We start from the raw sequence: 18,929 nt of genomic DNA on the forward strand, positions 1-18,929 counted from the left end.
CTCTGGGAAGCGTGGCGCTGTCCGACCCCGCCCCTCACCCTCCCAATGGGAGGAGCGGGCGCGGCGCGGTGGCTGCCGGATGGAATGCCGCGGTGGTTGCCGGGATCACGGTGATGTGGCCCCCCCCGCCTTCCCCCTCCCCGGCCCGGGATGGCGGACGAGACCAGACAGAGCAAATTGGCCGCGGCCAAAAAGAAGGTAAATGCTATTGAGGCGGCCCCTACACTTGCGAGCTCGGCCCCGCCCCTTCCCTCCGCGCCGTCTGGGCCCTGACAGACCCCCCCCCTCCCGGATCCAGCCTTTCCTTGGTTCTCTCAGATCCCTTCAGATCCCCTTCCGGATCCCTTCAGATCGTCCTCCTGATCTTCCTCGGGTCTCCCCCGCCGGTCCTTGAGGACTCCCCCCACCCAGTCTCCCTCTTCGATCCTCTCAAGGTCCTCGTCCCCAGTCCCGCAGGTGCCTGTTCCTGAACCCCTCAGGTCCCGCGCCCCGAACCCCCCCGCATCCGGACTTCCTCAAATTCCTGGCGCCCCCCGCCCCTCCCCCGCCGCCCCCTTGGTGACTTTGGGCCTGTGACACCCTCTCCCCGGGCCCGGGCCCGTGACGTCAGGCCCAGCTGTTGGCCTCCCGGAAAGGCCTTCCCCCCAACCACACACAGCTGGTGCCTGGAGGGAGATGTCCCCCTCCTCGCCCTGCCGCCCTTGGAGCCCCCGCCCCACCCCACCCCACCCCCAAAACCCCGACACCCCTGGAGGGGCCCCAAGGTGAAGGCTTGGGCAAGCCAGCTGTTGGGCCCGCCCCGCCCGTCCTGTGGGAATCCGACGCCTTCCTGGACTTCCTCCCTCGGGGACCTTCCCAAACCTCTTCCAGCCTGTTCTACACCCTTCCCAACCCCCGGGATCGGACTCCCCTTTGCCTCAGATTCAGACCAGGGTTTCAGAGTTAGGGAGAGGGTAGGGGTTGGAAGTATAATGGGGGAAGGTATGTGTGGAAGGACCACATATAGGGTAATATGGAGGGGGGGGGAGTAGATAATTGTTTCTCCTGGAGTAACTCGTGGGAAGGATTTGGAATGAGGTTAGGTAACCATCCCCCTTCCCAAGTTGTCATTATAACCTTCTGGCCTGGGAAAATAGGCAGGATTTTTAAAATTACTACCTCTGGGGAAATTCTTGAGTCCCTGGGGTTCATACTTTCAGAGGAAGCCCAAAGACCTGGAATAACCGCCTCACTGTGCAAACTCAGAGACCTAACATTGATGATGAGCAGTAAGTTTATCCAGTTTCTTGATTCTTATGATCTTAAAGATTCAAAACATACTTAAAAAGTGAACGAGAGGATTGTTTCTGCCCACATTCCAGCTCTTTTGAAAGCTCCATGGTTTCTTTTTTCAGCTTTCTACCACACACTCTTATTACCTGAATTCCTGGAACCACAATCCTTTTGATTCAGTGTCCTCTGGGATATGATATGCTCATCTATCAAGGAATGGAGAGAACTTAAAATGGGAGGAATTCTATTAGGGTTGGGAGAGAAGTTACTTTTGAGGACTTAGAGTTAGATCACCTGAGGTTGAGTACAGGTTCTCACACTTAATTATCTGGGCAAGTCATTTCCCCTTCTCTTATCAACTAACATGCTTTGTAAAACTAAAAGCACCATTGAAGTATGACTTATTAAGAAAACTGAGCATCTGAGCTATGAATCATTCCTCAGTTGCAATTCAAACCTAGCTCTTTAATCTTCCAGGCACAACACGCTTTCTTCTTGAGCTCACCTTGTTGTATAATTTGCACTCCCCTGGTGAAATAGTGTTCTGGACCCTGGATTATGACCCTTACTATTTCCAACTCTAACCTTTTTCTTTCTGCAGTTGAAGGAATATCAACAGAAGACCAGCCCCAGTACCCCAGCAGGAGCCAAGAAGAAAAGGAAAACAAAAGATGGCAATAACCCCGAGACTCCTCCATCTGGTGGCCGACACTCTCCTGAGGATGTGAGTCTTATCTAGAAACACTCCCTTGGATAGATGGAGAAAAGGGGTGATTTTTGAGCTGGTGACCTGACTCAGCCAATAGTTTAACCCCATCCCCAGAAGAAGCCTTACAAATGAAAACGGCACCAGGCCACCAGCCTTTCCTTCTAAGAAATACAAGCAAAGTCATGGTGGGGATGAAGTAATATATTAGAAAGACCTGGAAATTGGAAACCAAAGAGATCTGGGTTCTCATCCCATTTCCGCTACTCACGGTATGACTTGTGCAAGTCACTTCACTAAACCTCAGTTTAAAGGAAGTAAAAGAGGTATACTAGGTAATCCAAGACATCCCTTCTAGCTTTATTGTTTTAGGACTTTATGATTCTGTGAACCTCTCACCAAATCTTCTGGACTTTATTAACATCTGCCCATGGCAAGGCCAAAGGTGGATGTTAGGAAGGCTATCCCCAACCCTTGTCTATGGATTAGGTCCTCACCCTAGCTACCTTCAGTCCCCATCCTCACCCCCATTTCCTCAGGCCCATCCCTTCCCCCCTTCCCAACTCTGTCTCCTCCCTCTAAGCCGCCTCTCTTTCTCTCTTCTTCCTTTTTGTTTCTCCCTTTTCGCCTCTTGTAGATTCAGGACATTCTGAAGGTGCTGGTGTCCGACCTTAACCGTTCCAATGGGGTAGCGCTACCCCCATTGGACAAGCGGAAGGTGAGACAGTGCCGAGGTCCCCTCTCACTGGCTTGCTTTCCCAGCTCTGCATGCCCCCCCAAACCTCTCTGGGTTTTGGGATGAGCTCCTGCTTGATTTTTCTGTTACTGTCATTAACCCATGGCAGCCTGATTACTCTTTCACATTCACCCACTTGGTTGGCTATGTTTGTCCCCTTCTCCCACCCCTTTCTAGGAGGAAGTGAAATGTATTCTGTAGTAGAGCCAGGAGAATCTTTTTCAGAAAATTTGTCTTCTGCTGGTCACTATACCAAATGTAAGAAATACCCTGGGGTCTGTCCTCAGACCATCTCTCCAGCTTAGGTGGGATGAAGAAATGTTAGGTTTTTGAGAATTAGTAGATGTAGTTTGGTTTGGGATAAAGAAAGAGAAGATGGATTTACATTGTAACTGGAGTAATTCGGGTTAGACCTTAGGAGGGACCATCTTCTCTGGAGGGAAGGTGTGACAGTTAAACAGGCTGGTTGGTAGACGTGCTGTTCCAAAGCTTTTATAAGAGTAAACTAAAAAAAAAAAAAAAAGGATAAGCTGATGGTCATCTGTCTGAGATGATTATAGTGTTTCCAGGTAGAGCAATGTTGTAAATAACCTTTGGAGGGCACTAAGCTTGAGAATTTTGTAGAAGATGGCTAGTCCCTTCTCCTTTTTGAGGTGCCTTAAAAAGTCTTCCCATAAAGAAAGGGTTGAAGCATAGGAAAAGGAGCCTTGTTGGGTGGGCAGGGTGAGATGCTGTGATACAAAGAGAGGTAGGAGTGGGCAGAGGGCTGGAGAGCCTTGGAAATGAGGCAGTGTGCTTCTTGCTGCTTGTAAAAGAGAAGGGACATTAAAGAACAGAGGAAAGTGATTGGAGGCGTGGAGGAAGATTGGGCAAATGGCTGCCCTAGTCTAGATTGTCAGGGCATTCCAGAGAATAGGCCCCTGGGTTGGTTGGATTGCAGCCCAAATTGCAACAGAGTGGATGCCCCAGTGGGATTGAGAAAACTGCCTCCTTGGTCTTGATGAGCACTACCAGCTGTAGTTAGGATACCAATTGGCAGGATTCCTTGGTGATTGGGCAGGAAGTCAGATCAAGCTATTGATGGGGGGATTGCCAGCTCTGGTTTCAGCCTATTCCCTGGGGTGAAGTTGGAAGGTGAATGGGTGGTGGTTCCCACCTCCTGGACATGAGATTTCTTCTGCCAAACCAACTAGCAGGTGATCCACATCAGGAAGTGATATTGGCACTTCTTTCTGTGGCAGCATACCCAAGAGATTGCCAGACCTGGGAAGTGAAGTTGAACTGGGGCCAGATCTTATTTCTGATGGTCATGGGTAAAGGAATGGAGAAGGTCAACTGTTGGCTTTGATGAAGAAGAGCAAAGTACTTGATATTTTAGTTTTTCTAAATTTCTTACTCTTAATTAGCCAGGCAGGGAGAGATAATATGGTTTATCTTGTCTACTTGGGGAAGAAACAGTGTGGTGTTAGAAGAAAGACTGATACATAGGAGTAAGGAAACTTGGGTTCAAACTCAACTCTGTCACTAAGGAGTTGTATGACCTCAAGCAAGGCACTTTACTCTCTGGGCCTATATTTATTAATTTGGATCATGAAGAAGGTTGGACTAGTTGATTACTAAGGTTTATTCTGTGACTGGGTACGTGGCCTCCTTTCCTGGTCACTTCTCCCTCCCTCTCCCTCCCCCCCTTTTGGAAATGCATTCATTTAACATGTATTAAATACCTCTTCTCTACAAGGTAGAGTGCTAGGCACTGAGGTAGATAAAAGCCAAATAAGACATGACTTAGAGGGGAAAGTGGAGTTATAGACAAGTAACTCCAACACAAAATAGAATATAACATATTTAAAAGAGGTACAACCAAAACATTCTGAGAGTTGAGAGGCTTTTTGAAATCTCTGATTACCCAAGTCGCATTTCCTTTGTGCTCTCTCTTTTAGCAGTTTCTTTCTTATTTCCCATACCCTCTACTTCCAAAAGCATCAAGCATCAGAGTTGTAAAATTTCTGGAAACTTTGAAGCATTGGTTGGGGAAAGAAAAGGTGGAAACATCTGTAATACATTTTTAACCATCCTTTACAGATGTGCAATAACTTAGTGATGTAGTGGGAAAAGACCTGGATTTTGAGTCTGAGGATCTTGGTTTGAATCCCAGTGTTGCCAATTACAACCTGTCCCTGTAACTTTGGCTTGGGTCACTTAGCCTTTCTGGAAACTCATTTGTCTCATCTGTAAAATAAATAGCATCCCATCTGTTCTAATAGAGGACAAAAAAATCATAGAAAATGGCAGGGCAAAACCAGGCCCAAGAGACAGTGATCATAGCACAGGGAAATAAACCAGTCGAAGGAACCATTTGCCCATTACTGAGTCTTCGCTTTCCTCTTATGTATCAGGAGAGTTAAATGGGTTTTGGAAATTCAGGTAGCATCTCCATTCTCCATAGAAAGAAATGCTTCTCCTTTCCTCTCCATGCTGAAATTTCCCCAGGCAGATGCATTTCCCATATCTCCCACTCCATCCCCACTTCTGTCCAAACTGCACTTGCTTGGTTGGTTAAAGGCCATCCCATTCTCTTCTCTCCTCTCAGTGAGCTTCTAAGAAGGTGGAGGTCCCTTGGAGCCCAACCACATCGCCAACATAAGTTACGGGTAGTTGTTTGAGCTTTGAACTAGAGTTGAATCTCTTTCAGAGGTTGAGGCTTAGAGTAAGGTTAGGCAGAATCCAGTTAGGGAAGGAAAAGAGATTGTACATTATTCAGTAGGACACCTGGTCTCTGTCTATAATAGAGCTCTGGATCTGCTGCCTCTGAGAGGAAAGATCTGAAACCTCCAAGATTCTGGGCGTCTGGGGTGTGGACTTGGGCAGCCATTGTTTTCTTTTTTTGTTCTTGTTGTTTGCGTGGGCAATGGGGGTTAAGTGACTTGCCCAGGGTCACACAGCTAGTTAAGAGTCAAGTGTCTGAGGCTGGATTTGAACTCAGGTACTCCTGAATCCAGGGCCGGTGCTTTATCCACTGCGCCACCTAGCCGCCCCCATGCCATTGTTTTTCTTGCACCTCGAATTGTGGAGATGAGAGGTTTGAGTGATGGTGGTGAGATGATTGCAGTTTGTTCTCAGTACTTCTAGTTAGGCGATTTCTCTGAGAAGACCTGGCTCCAGAAAACTAGCTTGGGAGTGAGGGGATATAGGAAGTAGGTGTGCCAAGCATGGTGGCATCTGTTTCATCATAACTGAGATTCACTTGCAGGCAGGCAGAAGAGAGAGACTCCAAAAGGAGCCAGGGTCACTCCTGAACGTTAACTAGATTTCTTGGAAAGTGTTGCCTTTGGCGACATTCTGCCCTCCTTTTCTGGCACTGTAACTGCCAGAGAGTTTAGAGCCTTTTGCTGCATCTTCTCAGGGTTCTAGAGAGAAGAAGATAGATGTGAAAGTGATTGTGCTGTCCCTATTGTGAACTCTGGCACTGTAACCCTTCACTTGTGGAGGGACCTGAGAATAGAATGGATAGACACTCAGCCCAAATCCTGGATTGGAGAATGCAGCCATTACTTTGACTACTGCAAGGGGCATTCCCTGATTGAAAAGCATCTGTTTATTTTCTCCCTTCACCACCTCCCTTAGCACACATCCTATCTCTACCCAGAGATTTGACAGTGTTCCCCTTCCCTGCATGTCACTGTAACCCCCTTGCTCTGTTCTGTAACAGGCATCCAGAGACAGTGCTGCTCCTGCCCTGCTGCGTGCAGATGTCACCGTGCCCTTTGACAGTGCCCATTCCCCCCGTACCAGTCCCCCCTGCCCCACTAGCATGGCCTCGCCTCAGGTTTGTGCTTCTTAAACCATCCCACTTGGCCAGCATCTCAATTTTGTCCCTGACAGCATCATACCTATCGATAACATGTACTACTTTGGGACTCTTCCCCTCTTGCCTTTCCCTGGGTAGCTTGGTTCCCAGAGTCAAAGGATCTACTCCTCTGGCTTAAGTGAGCCCAAGTCTGGGGTGAGTCCAAGTCTGTGGCTTTCTATCCCATTTGGCTGCCCTTGGGATAGGAGGGAAGGGATGCTGGAATTAGCAGAACCCATTCTGTCCCTGACTGGTAATTACACCAGAGTTATATGACCCTACCTTTTTTATTTCCCTCACAGAACTGTGACATTGAGAACGGTCCAAGTCCTATGGATGAAAGCAAGTAAGTGTCTATCAGGGGCTGTTGTTTCCCAGAGACAGGCCTTGGAATCCAAGTCATCTTATTCTTTGTATCCATTCTTTTTCCACCCAGTTGTATTGAACTTCCTTTATGCATGTCTTCCAGATCTCTGTCTTCTACTGAGAGTCTGCGGCAGATCTCAGAACAACTCAATGGTCTCGTTTCCCAGGTAGTGTGGGGATTGAGGTAGGGTGACATGCTGGGTCAGGCAAGGAAGGATCATGTGGTCTGGGAAGTTTTGGGCAGGACCAGAGAGAACACAGTAAAGGTGATTAGTATTTATGATGTATTTATGTGTAGGGAGTCAGGGAAATTGAGTTCTATTTTTATTCGGTGCATAGAATATTGGACTTGGAGTCAGGAAGACATGAATTCATATCCTGCCTCAATCACTTACTAGCTGTGTGACCCTGGTCAAGTCACTTAATTGTTCTGTCACAGTTTCCTCATCTGTAAAATGGGGATAATAATAGCACTTAACCTTCCAGGGTTACTATGAGGCTCAAATAAGTTATGTAAACTGCTTTGCAAACCATAAAACACTGTGTAAATGCTAGCTATTATTAGTTGTGTGACGTTGGTCACTTAATGTCACCTTCCTGGACCTCAGTTTCCTGCTCTTAACTTTTTTCCCAGTCTGTTTTCTCAGTCTGCCCTTAACTTCTTTTTGGCAGGCTGGTAAAACCTGTGGATCCTTTCTCAGAATAATATTTTTAAGTGAACAAAATAGAATTACAAAGGAAACCAATTATAGCTATCAAAATTTTTTTTAAAACAAGTTGATAGACCCCAGGCTAAGAACTCCTGAACCAGAGGATCTCCAAGTTAGTTCTCTTTCAGTTTTAGTACTGGAATCCTGAATGTATTAGTGTGGAAAGAGTAGATTAAAAGGATTAGGTGGGGAAGGAATATATGGGCCAGAAGAAATAGGCCGTTGGATTGGAGAGAGAAGGGATCAAGCTAATTAATGAAAGAGAGGATGTGGATGTGGCTGTGTGGGTATATTTGTGTGTGTAAGTAAAAGAAAAGGAAGTTGGAGGATATGGGAAATATTGAGGTCAAGGAAAAACCCATTTGAAATTTTTTCTTCCAGTCCACATCCTATATCAATGGGGAGGTTCCAGTGTCTTCTACCAACACGAAAGACCTGGAGGTGAGTGCCCAGGGCCTTTGGTGAGCTAGGCTAAAGACTAGACTCTTATCTTTAGCTATAGTGGGGAGTAGAGTGTCCTGTACCCAGTAAAACCATCTTAGCTGTTCCCCCATGCTAATGATTATTCTCTCCACTTCTGTCCCAATTCTCCCTTTGTTTCTTCCTCTTCTCTGCATGCGCCTCAGAGTCGGTATCAAGAGCTAGCAGTAGCCCTGGATTCCAGCAATCTAACAAACAAACAGCTCGGTAGCAAGATAGAGGAATTGGTAAGATCCCAGCATGGTCCCCTGGTCACAACTTCTCTTACCTTGGTCTAAGTCTCCAGTCTTCCCTAGAGACTTTAGAGCAAGATCCCAGCCATTATTGGAGCTAGGAGAGAGCTTTGGATTTGGGGGTGGCCTCAGCTAAGGTACCCAAAAGAATGGGGATGAGTTCTCCACTGTAAGGTTTCTGAGGTATTGAGCATGTAGCATGGCTATTTCTGTTTGCTACTCTCTTAACAACCCCCCAACCCCCCACTCCCAGTTGCTCCCTAGACCCTCCTACTATATCTGCCCTTTCTCCCACTTTCTCTGAGAGGTATTAGGGTGGAAAGAGCATTGGATTGAAAGTTGGCCTCTACATGGCATCAGTGTGACCTTACATAGACACTTCACCCAGTTTTCTTCTCTGTAAAATGAGGGTATATAGTCCTCTTTTGTTCTGTTTTATGTGTTGAAATGTTTGTGTTTATTGACAGTTAAGTTCCTAGTAAAAAATAAAATGGGAGGGGTTCAGGCTAGATTATCTAAAGCCCCTTTCAAGTCCAAAATTTTATGATTCTGTGATTCTCTTTCAGTTCCTATTCCAGAAGGCAGGCAAGGCCTTGCATATGTGGGCTTACTTTTTTAGAGGTGCCTATGATTGTCCTCTAGAATAGACAGTTTGTTATCCACATGCTGGCCTCCTAGGTATTATAGTATATTCAGTAACCACTACTTCCTTGGGAAACCCCAGGGGACCCTTAAGAAAAATAAAGAGTCCAGTCTAGGTCCTGGGAATTTGTCCTTCCATCATTCCTCTTCCAGTACTTCTTTGTCTCCTATGTTCAGTGGCTTGGGGAGCATGGACGCACTAGACACTTCTTAGGAAAACAACATCTTGTTTTTGCTCTTCCCACAGAAACAACAGAACCAGGAGGCCCTGGATCAGTTGGAGAAGGTAAAATGACTGTGCATCTTGTACAGGTGTCTTAGATTAGAGCCTGTTGCAGACCTGTCATCTGTGAGAAGGGCTTCCTTTGACAGTACACTTCTGCTGCTAGTAATTGATCACCTCCTTTCTTCCACAGGAGAAGAAAGAATTTGAGCAGAAATTTGCCAAGGAGCAGGGAGCCCTAAGGGAACAGCTACAGGTAAGTGGATGTGAGAAGGCAAAGTTCCTGCTGTCCCATAGACATTTTTTTCTTACCCTTCTCTTCTTCTTAAAAGGTTCATATCCAGACCATTGGGATTCTTGTGTCAGAGAAGACAGAGCTACAAACGGCTCTGGCCCACACACAACAGGCTGCCCGACAGAAATCAGGTAGAAGAGGGTGATTGTCCCCATTGAAAGCTATCCTAAAGCTCCCTTCCCTTGGTTATGCCATTCCTTGATTCTGCCATCCTTTTCCATTCTGTAGTTGACCCCCCCATGTATTTTTCTCACCTTATAGTCTTAGAATTGGAAGGAAACCCTGCTCTTACTCCTATCCCATCTCATTCTAGGAGAGTCAGAAGATTTGGCCAGCCGCCTGCAGTCCTCCCGGCAGCGTGTTGGGGAGTTAGAGCGGACACTTTCCTCTGTGTCCACACAGCAGAAGCAGGCTGACAGAGTAAGCTTACCTCACAGTTAACTCCAGTTCCTGCTCCTCAGTAGCTGTTGGGAGTCTCTTGTTCATGCTGTGTAGCCTAGGTCCTTGGATGAGCAGGTAACATGTGGCATATTAGAAAAAACACTAGGTTTAGAAATCAACCAGCCTGGATTCAGTTCTCATCTAGGGCACTAGATATCTGTGTGACCACCAGAAAGTCGCTTAGTTTCTGGCTCTTATCTCTTTATAAAATGGGCATAACATCTGACCCCCTCCCCTCCATCTTCATTATTGGGTTGTTATAAGGTTCCAATGAGATCATGAGTATGAAAGCATTTTGGAAAATATGAAATACTTTATAATATAAAGTTTTATTATCAGCATGAATCAAAAGCAGTTGCCTGAGTTTTTGCTCTCTCCTGCTGTCTCATTGCCTTCATTCTTCTTGCAGTATAACAAAGAGTTAACTAAGGAGCGGGATGCTCTCAAACTGGAACTATACAAGCACAGGTCAGTGGGGTAGCAGAAAAAAAAGACATGGGGATCTCAGTGCAGAAGCGGGCAGGGGCTGTGGACTAGGTCTGGTTCTCATGGGGAGGATTGACCGAAACCTTATTAGAGACCAAAACCTCGTGTTCCAGAGAACTTTGGGCTTAGGAGCCCTGATCTAGTTCTGACACAGACTTAATAAATGACTTGGGTTCCTTCCTGCCCTTCTCTGGGCCCAAGTTTCCTCATTTGTGAAATAAAGGAATGAATAATATTCATAGTCTATTCAAACTTTAAGATTCTGTGAGTCTTTGGAGAGATTGTAGAGGGTGGTGATGTGTGTTCCCAGTGGTCCCCTTGACACTCCTCTCTTCTACCCCCTGCCTTTGCCCACCCTGGTGCCTGTCCTAGCAAGAGCAGTGAGGAGCTGAAGCAGCACCACTCAGAGCTAGAAGAGAAGCTCCGGGTGCTGGTGGCAGAGAAGGCAGCTACACAGATGGAGGTGGAGGAGCTGCACAAGAAGCTGGAGATGACAGAGCTGATGTTGCAACAGGTAACACCAGGGAGGTATCCCAGAGAACTCAGGCCCCCTCAGCCATTTGCCCAGCCCCGGAAGTCTGGCGTGGGCTGGGGGTTTCTGCTGAGCAGCAGAGCTTAGAGGAAAGATGCTGAAGCTTTGGTTTAGTTCAACCCGTGCCTGAACAGGAATCTCTTTTGCCACGTCACTGACCAGTCAGTGACATGTGAAAAGCTTCCAGTTGGAGGATCGTGAACTCTGCTGCTCCTGAGGCGGCCCATTCCATCTGACTGCTCTTATTGTTGTGTGTTTTTTTTTATATGAAGTCACAGTCTGCTGCTCATCATCCTTGTTTTATTTATTTATTTATTCATTCATTTGTTTATTTTTGGTGGGGCAATGAGGGTTAAGTGACTTCCTCAGGGTCACACAGCTAGTAAGTGTCAAGTGTCTACGGCCAGATTTGAACTCAGGTCCTCTTGACTCCAAGGCCAATGCTTTGTCCACTGCACCACCTAGCTGCCCTGCCCATTATCTTTGAATCGCTGTTCCTTGTCCTGCCCTCTGAGTTAATTGAGCCAAAGACAGCTATCACATCCCCTCTCAGTTTCATTTTTCCAGGCTAAATATCCCCAGATTTTTAAACAAATTCTCTTGTGGCGTGTTTTCTGCTCCCCTCAGCCTGTGGCCCTCCTTTTCTTATGTTCTGCTTCCAAGGTCCTTAATCTGGAATTGATAACTGGATTTCTACATGATTGATTTCCTTTGTAATTTCTGTATTTCCTTTTATGTATTTAAAAACCTTATTTCCAGAAGGGGTCTAGAGACTTCTGCAGACATGAAGAGGAGAACCCCTGGTCTAGTTAGTTAGAATGTGGTGCCCAGAACTGGATGTAATACACCATATGTTGGCCAAGTACAAAGGGCTCTACGCTCCTCTTTGTGGATACTGCTTCTGTCAGTGCAACCCAGGATCATGTGAGCATTTTTGTGGTTGCCCTGTCACACAGCTGACTCGTCAAGCTTGCAGTCTGTGAAAACTCCTGTCTCTCTGACATGGGCTGCTGGCTAGATGCAGTTCCTAGTCTGCCACTGACTGACTAGCTGTGTGGCTTGGGCAGGTTACTTCATCCTTGTTTCATCAGCTCTGAATTAGGTCTCTGTTACACCTGACTTAGAGGCTATAAGGTAGGGGTTCACTGCTGACCCTTATCTCAGAGTGGCCCTGGCTCTGACCCTCTCTGATTCTTTTCCATCCAGTTTTCCAGCCAATCAGGTGCCCCTGATAGTAACCAACAGCTGCAGCAGGCCCTAGAGGAGCGAATGCAACTGGAGACCCATGTAGGCCAGGTGAGCAGGACAGAGAGAAAGGAGGTTGATTCCCAGGTGACTAACATTACCCATGGCCATCTCCCTCCAATTTATTTTCTCTCCTTTCTCCCAGCTGTTGGAATCATTGCAGCAGCTCCAAGCAGAGAGAGACCAGTATGCAGAGAAGTTGAAGGAGGAGGGCACCATCTGGCAACAGCGGGTGCAGCAACTTTCGGAACAGGTTGGGACTTCAGGATAATCTGAGGACTTTTCAAGAAGGGGATGGCTTGGGAGTGTAGAGGAGAGTTGGGGGAAGTAAAACTTCATGTCCTCATTTCTGCCTTCATCATTTCTCCTTACTATGCTGTGGGCAGGTGCGGATTCTGGGGGAGGAGAAGGAACACAGTGTGAACCAGGTGCAGGAGCTAGAGACCAGCTTGGCTGAACTGAAGAGCCAGTCTGGTAGGCTGGGGCCAGGAAAGGAGGGAGGGGGGTGGCACATGACACAGTGGTGGAGTGAGACACTTTGGTGGTCAGGATGCTGTGCTCTTGTGAACTCCCCCCATCCCTATTTGTAGCTAGCAGGTAGTGACACCCTTAGAGCTCTGGATGGGAGAGTGGGGCAGGGAACCCTTCCATCTCAGAGACTGGAAATTTGGGGCCTGGCTGCAAACAGAGCCCAGCATTCAACTGTCCCTTTGTATTCCAGTCAGGAATGCCATGGACTTTTCAGTTCAGAATCAAAGCTCTCCCCTTTGCGATTGAGAACAGGAAAACTGTCTCTGTTACTACTGCCTTGTCACAGGCTGTTTGTGATCTGAACTTTAAGGACATCTCTTAAACAGTTTTGCCAGGTGGAAAGGTTCTAAGTTGGCAGAACCTCTAGCTTCAGCTGGCTAGGGAATCTTAGCCAAGAGTCAGAAGACCCGAGTTCTAGTTCTTCCACCAGTGAACTACATAATGTTGGGCAAGCCCTTTCTCTCCAGGCCTCAGTTTCTTCTTTTATAAAATGGGAGTGATAACACCCTATCTACTTCACATGGTTGTAAGAATAAAAATAAAATGAAATAAGAAGTGAAAAACTTATTTGAAAAAAACCAGAGTTTTAGAATACTTATAAGAGGATTTTTAAGAGTTATTGCCTATCTCAGAATTGCTCTATATAAGTCCTTGTCCCTTCTGACTGTCCCAGAGGGGTTAGGACAGTTGGCTGCTGGGTTCTTTGATTCTAGCCAAACCCTAAGCAGCAAGAGGTGGAAACTGAGGGCCAAGGCACTGATGGAGGGTCCTGTGTGCCTGAGGATGGGGAGCAATGGGAATTCCTTGTGTTTCCCTTTGCTAGCAGTACCCCCAGTCCCAGAGCCTCCAGCTGGTCCCTCAGAGGCAGAGCAAAGACTGCAAGAAGAGGCAGAGCAACTTCGGAAGGAGCTCGAGGGCCTGTCGGGGCAGCTTCGTGCCCAGGTACAGGACAATGAGGGCCTCAGCCGCCTAAACCGAGAGCAGGAAGAGAGGCTGCTGGAGCTGGAACGGGCAGCTGAGCGGTGGGGGGAGCAAGCAGCTGAGAGGGAACAGATCCTGGAGAGCATGCAGAGCGACCGCACCACCATCAGCCGGGCCCTCACCCAGAACCGGGAGCTCAAGGAGCAGCTGGCAGAGCTGCAGAACGGCTTTGTCAAACTGGTATGTGGGCCATCCCTCCCCACCCCCCTTCCCCTGCCCTTCCCTCCTTCCATGACCTGGAAGGGATCTTCGGGGACTGCCTAGCTCAGCTCCCCTTATTTTGTAGAGGAAGCTGAGGCCACAAGGCAAAAGCGACTTCCATGAGAGCACAGCTAGTAAGTGGCAGGGCCAGGACTAAAGCTCAGGTCTCCTGGCTCCTAGTCTGCTCTCCTGTCCACACATGAACTTCCCTTACCTCCCAGATCCTCTGATCGGATGAACCTCATTTGTTAACCAACCGTATCTGTTGTCAGGTCTGACAATCTCACACCAACCTCAGTGACCCCAGTATACACTGTATACTGTGGCCCCTTCCTTTGGGCCCAGTTGTCACTGGATTCCTAGTGACTGCTTCCTGTCTTTCATATCTCCAGACCAATGAGAATATGGAGGTAACAAGTGCTCTGCAGTCAGAGCAACACGTCAAGAAGGAACTTGCCAAGAAGCTGGGGCAGCTACAGGAAAAGCTGGGGGAGCTGAAGGAGACGGTAATGCCTTATATCATCCAGTGTTGGATAAGCCTCCTTTGCGAAGGGGTGGGGAAAACAGGGTTCTTTGAACTTGTGGAGCAGTCTGTGGGGCCTGTAGGATGGGGCTGGCTGGGCAGAGAGCAGCAAACACATAGGCACCATGATAGGTACCATTCACAGTCACATAGACACTCAGAGCTGTTGGTTGTGATCAAAAAGTGGCCAGAGGTACCTGAATGACTTTTGTTCCATCTTGGGGCAGGGACGGGATGATTTTGGGTATGGGGCCAGGTAAAGAGGCGAAGCTTGGAAGCGGGATGGGGAGGAACTAGTAGAAGGTACAGATGTCGTATGGGGCATTTGAGTTCCCAGAGGGCTGTTAAAACCATGGGGGCAGTAGGCAGTGATGGACAATCTTTAGAAAGCAGGCACAGCCATTGTTGCTCCCTCCCTGGCTCTAAAAGTGAGAAAGAGCTGGGCATTTGTCTGACTGCCCCCTAGGAGGGCTCCACCCAAGACAAGGCCAGAGACTGGAGGTCAGGCTGGACAGGGCTGTGGACAGGGCCTCCCACCCCCACTGCTCACTGGGTGCTGGACCTCAGTAGTGCCCCCTCATAGATGGAGTTGAAGAGCCAGGAAGCCCAGGGGCTACAGGAGCAGCGGGATCAGTACCTGGGCCACCTGCAGCAATACGTGGCAGCCTACCAGCAGCTGGCCGCCGAGAAGGACGAACTGCACAAGCAGTTCCTACTGCAGACCCAGCTCATGGACCGGCTGCAGCATGAGGAAGTGCAGGGGAAGATAGCGGCTGACCTGGCCCACCAGGAACTGCTACAGACTCAGGTAAGAGAACCCTTGGCTCCCTCCTCAAGGGGCAGGGGTGGGAGGCCCAGAAGCTGACATCATCCCTTCCCCCCAACAGGAGCGCCTGGAGGCCGCTACCCAAGAAAACCAGCAGCTGCAGGCCCGGCTCAGTCTTAGGCCAGAACCCAGGGAAGGTGAGGGGCACCCCCACTCCTTCCAGGAGATGGCCTAAGGGGGACATTTCCTAGAACCCTAGATTGACCAGTAGAGCTAGAAGAAACCTTGGAGAGCATCTTGGTCTGGCACCCTCATTCAAATAAGTAACTTGGAACCCAGAGAGATGAAGCAGTCTGCCCAAGGGCACACAGCCAGCCCCTCTTTGCAGGTCAAGGATTAGAATCCTGTGGGGCATTAATTGCTGTTTAGTACTCTTCCTACTATATCATGCTGCCTCTCTGGCTACCCCCAACAGATGAGTTGGCGACTGAAGAAGAAATGGAGGATGCTCCTCGACCAGCATTAAGCATCCCTGAGGACTTTGAAAGTCGGGAGGCCATGGTGAGCATGATTTTCTCCCTGTCCACCAGCTCTATGATATGTTCTTCCACACCCTACTTCTAGCTAAGATTCCCAGTACCACCAGACTGCCTACCTTCTAATAGGTACTTGCTCCATAGCCTTCCCCCTCCCCCCAGGCCTTTCTGCCCTTCTTCAAAGCTGCCTGTGCTGGTGCTTCTCACCAACTCTCCCACTCCCACCTCTCTGGCCCCAGGTGGCATTTCTGAACTCAGCTTTGTCGGGTATGGAAGAAGAGAGGAATCAGCTGTGGCAGCAGCTAAAGGAACAGCGACTGCGATGTCAGCATCTGGCGAGGGAGGTGGCCCGGCCCCAGCAGCAGCCCAGCTCCTCCTCCCCAGGGCTGAGTGGGGACAGTGTGCCCAGGGAAGCGCACCAGGCGCTGCAGGCTGCCATGGAGAAGTTGCAGGTGAGCTCTCAAGGTGTGCAGAGAGGAGAGTTAGGGAGGAACCCAAGCTTGGTGTTCCTGCAATGAGGAGCTGACCCTTTTGGGGCCCTAGGCCCGATTCACAGAACTGATGCAGGAGAAAGTGGATCTTCAAGAACGAGTAGAAGAACTAGAGCATCGGTGTATCCAGCTCTCTGGAGAAACAGATACCATTGGTGAGGAGAGCAATTAGTAACAGAAGTGAAGGAAGGATGTGCTGAGGGAGGAGGAGGGGAATAAGCTAGGTAGCAGTGGGGGAGGGGACAGGTCTGACTGATGGAGAGAGGCAGGTAAGGATGAGTGACATAAGCAGGCTAAATGCTCTGTTGTCAGGGAGCCCAGGGTCTTGAAGTCTCATCTGAATCAGACATCCTGCTATCCCTACCCCAGGTGAATACATTGCACTATACCAGAGCCAGAGGGCTGTGTTGAAGGAGAGACATCGAGAGAAGGAGGAATATATCAGCCGGCTGGCCCAGGACAAAGAAGAGATGAAGGTTAGCAGGCCTTCCTGACAAGGAGAGACTGGTTTCACTTCAGGACCCCAGCCAGTCCTCTGTGTTCTCGGCATCTTTGTCCACCTTCGTACCTAGATTAGGAAGTGGAATCAGGCTGGGGAGAGCTCAGTACCTTAGTCTCTCCTTTCCCCTTGCCAGATGAAGCTTCTAGAACTGCAGGAGTTGGTGTTACGACTAGTGGGTGAGCGAAATGAATGGTTCAACAAGTTCCTGGCTGTCACCCAGGCACCTTCAGGGCCTGCTGGAGAGAGTAGCCCTAACCCTGTCCCTGAAGGCCACCCGGATCTCAGTCCTCCTGACAAAGAGGGTGAGTGGAACGTGGGAAAGCAGATACAGGAGCAGACTCTTGGGGTTAAGAGTAGCAATGGGGGTGAGTTATAGGCTGCCATAGTCTCAAAACCTTGTCTCTCCCAGGCCTCCGGGAAGTGAGCCTGGCAGATGAAACGGAGCTTGTGTCTGCTGTGAGTGAGACCCCCTTGAGCCAGCCTCGGCCAGATGATCCCACAGCCCAACAGATCATGCAGTTGTTGCGGGAGATCCAGAACCCTAGGGATCGGGCAGGGGGCTTGGGAGAAAACCCTTGTATCCCCTTCTTCTACCGAGCTGATGAGAATGATGAGGTGAAGATCATGGTTATCTAACAATGGGGTCATAGGAGGAAGTGGACTGGGCCCTAAGCCAAGGGCAGAAGGACCTTTTGTCCCCCTCCCCCCCACCTCCAACTCTAGAATAGCTAGGTGGGCTCAAGGGAATGATGGTCCCCTTCTCCACCCCTGGCATCTGGAGTGAGGAGGGTACACAGGTTAGCGTGGGGCCCCTCAATGCCCACCCCACAGGGCTGTTTATCCCTCCCTAGGCCTGAGTCTTATTTCATTCCAGCCAAAATGGAGAGCGAGTGGCTGAATAAAGGCAGTTTGTTTGGAAGGCCTGGGGCTTGGCTTACCTCTCTGGGGGACAGGGAGTGGCTGGGGATACTTGGTGGGTGGGGGGCAAAAAGGTACCACCTCATGGAAGATGGCATATCATCTTGGTCCTTGGGGGTGGTAGTTAGTAGACAGCACTTTTGGTGGGCATCAGGGTGAGCAGGGCTTGCAACGGGTAATGGGATGGGGCAGCAGAAGGGGCAGGGGCTCCATTGGGTGAGGGAGCGAGCTTTGTGACCCTTGAGTGTACATACTGTATCTGTGTAACATTTTGTATATTCTTGGGGTTGGGCCGACAGGGCAGACACCCCTGAGCTGGCTACCACCCTGTATGATAGCGTTGAAGCAGGACAGGTTTAATATGGAGCGTAATGTTCTAATAATTATTTGGGGGCAACGGGAAACTATTTATTGGTGGCACAATGCAGGGGAAGGAAGAGGGGACGGGGTTCTAGTTCCTGGGTGATTCGACTCCTGTTTCTTTTGCTTTTCTCTTTCGGAATAAATGAATTCAGCCAATGTTCTCAGTCCTGTGTCTTCCTGCCCTGTGGCTCCTAGGCTAATTTGTCATTGGGTCTTAGAGCTCCTAGCTTCTTAAAGTGTGGGTTGTGACCCCATATGGGGTCGCATAACTGAATGTGGAGGTTGTGAAAAATTTGGCAACAGTAAAAGGTTATGTGTACCCATTTTATATACTAGGGGTTGCATAAAAATTTTTCGGGCAAAAAGGGGGTTGCAAGTGGAAAAAGTTTAAGAAGCCCTGGTCTAGCTGATTCTCCACCCCTTTTCCCTGACCACATCAGCACTGACTTGTGCTCACTATAGGCCTAACTGTTCCGTCCTTAATTCCATCCACCTCAAGTAATATGGGCCACCCTGCTGCCTTCCTCTTTGCCCTTTTGCCACCTAGACTCTACCCATTGCTTTGCCATGGGTCTTTTCTTTGGGGCCCACCAGCAGAGGGAGAAGTTATCTTGCCATGATGGGTCTACTGCCCTAGGAGATAGAGACAGGCACACATACAGCACATGCCTGAGGCCCATCATCTTACTGTCTCAAAAAGTGGTATTATAAGGGGCAGCTAGGTAGCACAGTGGATAGAGCACCAGCCCTGGAGTTAGGAGTACCTGAGTTCAAGTCTGGCCTCAGATACTTAACACTTACTAGCTGTGTGACCCTGGGCAAGTCACTTAACCCCAATTGCCTCACTAAAAAAAAAAAGTGGTATTGTAGCATTCTTTAAATTTGTATTTTTAAGTAAAATTT

General features: G+C 48.8%; 1 protein-coding gene across 6 annotated transcripts; it reads left to right on the forward strand.

Annotated features, from left to right (window-relative positions):
• The first annotated feature begins 43 nt into the window (after positions 1-43).
• Positions 44-18,179, forward strand: GOLGA2 (golgin A2). Of its 6 annotated transcripts, none has more exons than XM_043982426.1 (27): positions 44-198; positions 1,874-1,996; positions 2,616-2,696; positions 6,424-6,540; positions 6,864-6,907; positions 7,031-7,094; positions 8,019-8,078; positions 8,264-8,344; positions 9,240-9,278; positions 9,409-9,471; positions 9,548-9,641; positions 9,824-9,930; positions 10,361-10,419; positions 10,810-10,951; positions 12,176-12,265; positions 12,360-12,467; positions 12,601-12,688; positions 13,569-13,906; positions 14,320-14,433; positions 15,034-15,258; positions 15,338-15,413; positions 15,692-15,777; positions 15,992-16,204; positions 16,296-16,398; positions 16,613-16,719; positions 16,879-17,047; positions 17,155-18,179. In XM_043982426.1, the coding sequence occupies exons 1-27, from the start codon at positions 151-153 to the stop codon at positions 17,379-17,381; spliced, it is 3,066 nt and encodes a 1,021-aa protein (XP_043838361.1). In that variant the 5' UTR covers positions 44-150; the 3' UTR covers positions 17,382-18,179. The 6 variants fall into 6 exon arrangements, with proteins under 6 accessions (XP_043838361.1, XP_043838362.1, XP_043838364.1 ...); XM_043982427.1 differs by having other exon boundaries at positions 13,572-13,906; XM_043982429.1 differs by lacking the exon at positions 6,424-6,540.
• The last annotated feature ends 750 nt before the right edge of the window (positions 18,180-18,929 follow it).

Source organism: Dromiciops gliroides, chromosome 2 (genome assembly GCF_019393635.1).
Source record: "Dromiciops gliroides isolate mDroGli1 chromosome 2, mDroGli1.pri, whole genome shotgun sequence".
Taxonomy (NCBI): domain Eukaryota; kingdom Metazoa; phylum Chordata; class Mammalia; order Microbiotheria; family Microbiotheriidae; genus Dromiciops; species Dromiciops gliroides.